Source organism: Corvus brachyrhynchos, unplaced genomic scaffold (genome assembly GCF_000691975.1).
Source record: "Corvus brachyrhynchos isolate BGI_N302 unplaced genomic scaffold, ASM69197v1 scaffold92, whole genome shotgun sequence".
In the NCBI taxonomy this organism is placed as follows: Eukaryota; Metazoa; Chordata; class Aves; order Passeriformes; family Corvidae; genus Corvus; species Corvus brachyrhynchos.
In genome coordinates, this window is record NW_008236973.1 from 470,672 (window position 1) to 478,319 (window position 7,648).

At 36.2% G+C, this 7,648-nt stretch overlaps 1 protein-coding gene across 1 annotated transcript in view; it reads left to right on the forward strand.

Moving 5' to 3' along the window:
• The window catches only part of TPP2 (tripeptidyl peptidase 2), a 48,890-nt gene that overhangs the window by 30,616 nt on the left and 10,626 nt on the right, over window positions 1-7,648 (forward strand). Inside the window, exons 24-26 of the mRNA XM_008629313.2 lie at window positions 4,551-4,702; window positions 4,800-4,896; window positions 5,776-5,906. Of these exons, the coding sequence (XP_008627535.1) occupies window positions 4,551-4,702; window positions 4,800-4,896; window positions 5,776-5,906 (380 nt within the window). The remainder of the gene's footprint in view (window positions 1-4,550; window positions 4,703-4,799; window positions 4,897-5,775; window positions 5,907-7,648) is intronic.

A 7,648-nucleotide genomic window follows, 5' to 3' on the forward strand; every position in this document is an offset into this window, starting at 1 on the left:
TGAAGTTGTGTTGGGGAGGTTTAGATTGGATATTAGAAAAAGGTTCTTCACCCACAGGGTGGTTGGGCACTGGAACAGGCTCTCCAAGGAAGTGGTCGCAGCACCAGCCTGACAGAGTTCAAGAAGCGTTTGGGCAATGTTCTTGAGCACATGGTTTTACTGTAGGAGATGGTGCTGTGCAGGGCCAGGAGTTGGACTTGGTGATGCTTGCGTACCTTCCAACTCGGTATATTCTGTGAAATAAAACACCTGTGTATTTCAGAGCATTGTTCTGCAAGAGCTCTAATTAACACATTTTGCTGAGAATGCAACTCAGAGGCCTTCCTAGTTTAAAAATTTTGATATTGACCTTGCCCTGTCATAAGTTTACATGCAGTTAAGATGTTTATCAGCACAGAAAACTTGTTTATATGTTTCTTTTGTGATGTAGACAGTCAAAAAAGTATGTGTAGATTTTTCATGTTTTTCAAAGACAGGTCCAGGCCCTCTTGTAAGATTAGGAGCCCTCTTTGCCACAAGGGCATGCTGCTGGCTCATGTTCAACCTGGTGCCCACCAGGATGCGAAGCTACTTTCGTATTGGATGGCCCCCAGCATGTACTGTGCCTGGATTTATTCTTTTCCAGTTCTTGCACTTACCTTTGTTGAACTTCATGAGGCTTCTGTTGGGCCCATTTCTGCAGCCTTTTGAGTTCCCTCTGGATGGCAGCAGACTTCCTGGCATATCAGCCACTCCTCCTGGTCTGGTGTCAGTAGCAAACGTGCTGAGGGTGCCCTCCTCCCCATCATCCAGGTAATTAATGAAGATATTGAACAGGGTTCAATCCAGAATTGACCCCGGGACACACAATTAGTTACTGACCTCCAACTGTGTGTCACTGATCACCCTCTGGCCCCGGACATTCAGCAGGTTTCAGTCTGCCTGACTGCATCTCTGATTTTGCATAAAAGCAGTTTGTGGTTATGCCAGGAAATAGCAGCCTAGTTTTCCAAAGACAGTTAATTCTTTTATAACTGTACAAAAATGTTAAGGGGTTCTCTCCACATAATAAACAGGTGTCTTTGTTTTCCTTTGTAATGCAGTTACAATCTGATGACTTTTTCCACTTGTCTTCAAGCTTTGTCCAGAACATAGTTAGAATGAAAAACATATCATTGACTTTTTCTGGTCTGTAAGAATAATTTTTTGTTGGTTTACATAATGCAACTTTTGAACAGCAATATGTAACAATTAGCCAAGGGATGGAAAGTTTCTACAACTTTCTCCCTATTCTGCTATCCTTTCTTCCAATTTGAAGCAAGAAATGCATTATGCAGGTATTGATAAGTACTAGTGGAAGACTAATAAATACCATTGTGAAGTCAAATGAAAAAGGGTGACTTCCTTTGAGCATTAACATACTATCCCTGTTTAATCATGAGGTGTTCAAAAATAGGATGAAGTATGTGTCTGATAAAATTTTGTGTAAGCCTGCCTGGTGACTTCAAGAAGCTTAATTAATTTTCTATTAAGTGAGAGTTGCCATAAAAATAAGCAACACTGCACAAATTGTAGGCCTCTTAAAACAGATTCAGATTCCATATGTATATTCATCTTTATGTGCAGACAGGCATTAATATGAAGATACTTATTAAATGGAAAATGAGACCTGGGATGTGTTCCTAGAGGGAGCTCTTTTTCCTGTGGTTAGTTTTGCTGCGAATGCTTTGAAGTACAAATAACAATAGTTTTATATGTGTTTTACATGTAAAGTACTAGATGTTAAAACACCAGAGAGAAATCTAAATAGAAATTTGGAAGCCAAATTAACTGTTAATTAACCTCTTTTAAAAGGTGACTGTTTTGAGGGCACTGTGTTTGTTTATGTGTGCAGTTTGTAGTTAAAAGTAAACCCAGTGAGGATTATGATACTCCACAGAGTACACTGACCAAAGTGCATATCCTGTGTGCTTCCCAATACTGCGTATCTTTCTAGAGGATAAATTTGAAAGTTTCCTTAAAGAAATTTTTTCAGTGGATAATATGCTCACTTGCTGTCTTTCTCTGTCTATAGCTCTGTATCTTTTTATAGTTATATATAAAATGAAATCCAGTACACTACTCTAGGAATTCTGTTCCTGTCAGAGAGAAGTTTGAATAAGAAAACACATTGAACTGCTGAATTGTGAAGAGCTGCCTTTCTTCTCCTTAGTCTCTAATGATTTATGTTTCTGTAATGGCAATGACAGTGCCATTCTGAAATCTTCTGGTATCTGGGGAGTTACCAAGTGTTATAGATGATCCTAGTGTTTGCAGATAAAATAAATAAAGAAGCCTTCAGTCCATCTTAAGGCCTTGTAATAGTTTAGTTAAATGTGATAAACACCTAAACTTTATCCCATGAAGTAAGTTTGAGGTCTGTGGAGAAGTGTGCTCTGTAAGCTCTTTTGAGAGTAGGGTACCTGGGTCTGAAGGTCATTGTTTTCCTTTCAATGGTCATAGCTTGTAAGGCTTGCAGAACCTCATGAGACCAAAAGTACCTATGTGAGAGAAAGGGGAGATGACATTTTACTGTTGATGGTTTAGCTACATGGGATTAGTCTCTCAAAATGCAAGTGTTCATCCACATAAGTGAGATTTTGTTAATCCAATTATGTTTGGTTTGAAACTTAAATCAGAGTTACAGAGCCTTCTCATATAGACAAGGCTTGAGAATGCAGAGGTCATTTATATATGTAACTCCAAAAATACGTTGCCAAGTGAAATGAAAAAGGACTTTCAAGAAGGAAATCCTCAACTATTGGAAGAGTATTTCTTAGAAAGTCAGGTTTCTTTTGTAGGAAAATACTAGTCTCAGTAGAGGGAGGACATCTTTTAGAAAACATTGTAAATTAAGATTTTTGTGCTGAATTAGCTTATTAGACTTCTTAGAATGTTTGGTTTGCTTTAGTGAACTGTATTGTTGCTTTCTGCAACAATATTTACCTTAGTGAGCCCCATACTATGTTCCTGACCTCTTCCTGTGTGTACTTACTTCCATGACCTGTTTTGTCATGCTCTGGCCTAGGTCTTGCTGGAGGCTCATTTAGGTGTACTGACTGGTCGTGCACTTCATACTTGAAATGCATGTGTGCAGGATAGTTCTGTGAAAGCTACATGTTAATGCAGATTAGTTATCTAAACTAGTTTTCAAAAAATATTTAAATGTATTTAAAAATATTTAAAGTATTTAAATTTAAAGCTGGAAAAATTGTTCTAAGGGGATATTGTAGTCACTTTTACCAGTATTGTGTTCAGTAACCCACAGCAAGATGCTGTTCTGTTTGAACTATAAGTTCAAATAAAATTTTTCTGCATCATGATTTTTGAATGTTTCAGAAGTGTAATATTGAAGTCCCTTTCTGCAGTTTCTGTCACCCTTTTACTTGCTATTTAAGTAACTTTAACTCCATCTTGTACACAAGGGTTCATTTTATTACACAGCACTGACTTGGTTTATGGGAAGTATTCCCACAAATGTATTCTGGAATAATTGGTAAGAATAATTAAATTGCCACAGTAATTGAGCATGTGGCTCAATATTTTGCACCGTGTTGAAACAGAGTAGAGGTATCTAGAGGATTTAAACTTCCATGATATTCTCTGTGAAATATCTGATATGTAAAGTAATGGGATATGTGCCCTCACTCTGTAGGTAGAGGCTTGTTTAAAGATTGCAACATTAAAACTAAAAAGAATGAAATGGCCTCACTCAGCAGTTTGATGTTTTAGAAGCAATGAATGAAATCTAATGCTACCTTATTTGCAAACTTCTATGTAACTTCAAGAACATGGTCTGAGTTAGGATTTTCCTTTTAAATAGCTGTAACTGATCTTCTCATGGTGGTTATTGACTGGTGTAGCATGAACTCAAACTATAGTGATATTTCTATGCTATCATTTAAGGTTTAAAAAAAAAATCTTGCTGTTGTGTCTACTTAATTAGAACAGAGATACAGGTGAAACTGGAAAGTCTGTGGCAGCAAACTGGAAATCAGTTGACTGTGGATGCATCAGTATGCACATGGAAGAAATAGTATCTTGAGAGGAATAAGCATATCCTGTGACATGTTTCATGTTTATCCTACTGTGGTATTATTTTTTAGAATTCAGCCATCTTTATTCATTTGTTTATTGCCAGATTTGTAGAATAGGATCTCTGTCTTTTTTCCCTTAGCCTTTTAACCAAGTTACCTGCTTTTTTATCAACAAACAAACAGAAAAACACCTTCCTTATTCCTTAACTAATATTATGTAAAATTATGTGAATGTAAAAATGTCAAAGTGGCTAGATTTTAGGCTTTCTTTTCTTATACCTAGTATGCTGTTTTAATATTTACATTCTTGCATTGCTTAGAATAAAAACTTAAAGGAGTTCCTGAATTTTTACTGTCTAATATCTTTGCTCTCAGAACCCTTACTCACAGTATGTGTAGCTCAGAGTAGTTGCTGGCTATGATGTAGCTTTCATACGACATCAGATAAAAATGTACTGTATCCCTCTCAGTATGTGTCTCTTTTCCCACCTCCAGGATGTCCTTACTGTTCACTATCATCTGATACCATCACCATCAAAGAGTAAAAATGGCAGCAAAGAGAAAGAAAAAGAACAGGAAAAAGAAAAAGATGCAAAAGAAGAATTTGCTGAAGCTTTAAGAGACCTAAAAATACAGTGGATGACCAAGTATGTCTGCTGTCATTACTACACAAGCTTGAAGCAGCTTGAAGTTCACAAAAATACTCAAAATCTGTCTTTCATGCTATATCCTTCTATTTTCTAGGCTGGATACCACTGACATGTATAGTGAGTTGAAAGAAGCATTTCCTAATCATCTTCCTTTGTATGTTGCAAGACTTCATCAGCTGGATTCTGAAAAGGTTATTTAGCACTTCTTACACTTGATTTGTCTCAATACATCCATGTAGCTTAAGCAACTGAGCCTTTCTTTGTATACATTTGAAATTGAAGTGACTGTACTCAGTATTAAAAAGCAGAAATTTCTAATTAGAGTGACAGGTGCCTCCCTTGAGTGTGATTTACTTAATCCCACAGCAGAATAAAAGAAAGGATGCCTAACCAGAGTGTGTTTGCTCATCAAGTTATGCCTTGTTCAGTTAAACAGATTGTAAATTTTCTTGCATACTTAGTCTACAACAGTTTTATTCTGAATGGTGGCTACTGAGACAAACACACATCCCAATTCTTTTCCTCTTCTGCACTGGTAATTTCTCCTAGCAGCATGACTCAGACAACTGAGGACAGTTACCCCCTAAAGTGACACAGCTAAATCCAGGTTCTTCCATCATTGTCCTCAAAAATAGGAGCTGTGAACAGAACAATTTGCATGTGGGTTTTTTTTTTTTAATCTTGAAGGCAAACACTTTTGTGCATATGCCACTAGCTTGAATATTTTTCTTTTTATTTGGTTCTGATTTGATATTTATTTCTGAATTGAATAACCACTGCATTATATAAGAGTACTGATTTGTACTGAAAGGTGATTTTCTTTCTCTGCATTTTGCTTATACCAACCTCCTATTTCAGTTTGTTTTCAGTGAAATGGACTAAGCATGCAGGAAATCTTGAAGACTTTTCAGAGTTCTTTAAGCAAAATTTGAATGAAGTGGAGAAAAGAGCATGTTGAATTATCAAACGTTATTTCTGCATAGCTTTGCAATCACCCTAGTGTTAGTAGAATCAACAACGAAGTAGTGTGATTTCATGGTGCTCAACATCTTTTTGTATTCTGCTTTTAGGAGCGAATGAAAAGACTTGATGAAATCGTTGAAGCTGCAAATACAGTAATCTCTCATATTGATCAAACAGCATTAGCAGTATATTTTGCCATGAAGACTGATCCTAGGCCTGATGCAACTACTATAAAAAAGTACCTACCCAGTAAATAATTTTCCTGCATCCTATTTCTGTAGTCTATGTACTTTGTCTCAGCATGTAAGAAATGGAATGACTGTAACTTTTTTTGATAGCTTGTATTATTTTATTGTGGCACAGGCAATTTAAAATATGACTATACAATTATTGTGTTCTCTTATTATATCTCCAGAATGCAGGGACACTGAAACTTCCAATTTTTATTTATTCAATAAAATAAACAGGGGTGCTTTCAGGATGTAAATGTATCAGAAAAATGGGATATTAAGTTGTTTTGTCAAGCTTAATCTAAGATCAGAGGGACCACTGGAGTATCAGTAGAAGTATCTGTTTGAATGCTATCTGCCTTTTCTTTGTTTTGCAACCTTTCAGATCTGTGTTTGAAGACAAAATTTACACCAGCCTAAGAAGTAACTGCTTGCAAAAAATTTCATTTGTGAAAAGTGTGATCATGTGCTTCAGAGTATTTTTGAGACCCATTGTTCTTATTTAGTTTTAGATTGTTCCTCTGTGCTATCACTATATATATCCTTAGGAAGACAGTATTTTGAAGGTGACACCTTAGGCTAGAGAATAAGAGAAGATAGAGATGGATTTTGCTGTGTGTAGCATGGTGCTGTTTTAGTAACAGAACAGCAGATCTGAATATTAGGCCCTTAAAATGGGAGATGCATCTATGTTGATTATCTATAAAATACCAGATTTCAGTTGTAAAGCTAGTCTGTCTATTCTGGCTATCCTGAATTCAGATTTGTGTGTAATTCTAGAATTGCTGATATAAAAGCAAAGCCTTGACATAATAAACTTCATTCTAAACATTTCTTGGTAAGTTGATCCATTAGGTCATGTGGTTTGAATATAACATCTGAAATTGAACACCAAATTCAATGCTTTAAATGGATGCAATTCCTTTGAAGTCAGCAGAATTGTATCTGCTTATGTTAGTGGTGGATTTCACTCTCTGTTTACAAAGCCAGGAACTATAAAGCTGTATTTCTAGATGCTGGCTTACTTTTAGAATCCTGAGTTGTCCTTGCCTTAAGTCATCTAAGGCATTTCATATGCAGAGGAATGATTGAGTATCTTTAATGAATAGTGTCTTTAGGTAATCTTTTATGATTAGTTTAATTTATAGTAAATAGCCTTTCTTTAAAAATTATCTTTCTGCTTATTTTCATTTTGTACCGATGCCTTTTTCTGGTCTTAAAATCAAGAGTCAAATATGGTTAGAAAGGAAAAGGGATTTTACCTTGGTATTTATTTTAAGGATCCTTAGGTGCACACGTCCAGGTGGAGTGTGCTGAAATGCACACCACAATGCCCACTCTCAAAAGATCTGGTATAACATTATAGGTTTTACTAATTAGCATATCTATCAAAAATTCTCCAATGAGAGGCTCGAGTGAGCCCCCCTCCCCAAGGAGCCTTCCCCTGGATGGTTCTATCTTAATTTACAGAATGTGTTCTGGAGAGGACCTTGGGGTCTGGGGCACATCAACCCTTACTTATGAAGATTCTAAAATGTTCAGTCTCCTAGCTGAACAAACAAGTCCAAGAATGTAGGCAAAAAGCACTAAGAATACAGAAGCTGTAAAAAGGTATAACGGGTATAAAAGAAAAGGCAAAAAATCATCATGACATCAGTGTGTACTAACTACTGTTAACTTTTAAACTTAAACTGAGTTAGCACTGTTTTTGTTCTTAAGGAGGTATTTGCAAAAGGCTCTAAATGTTTTT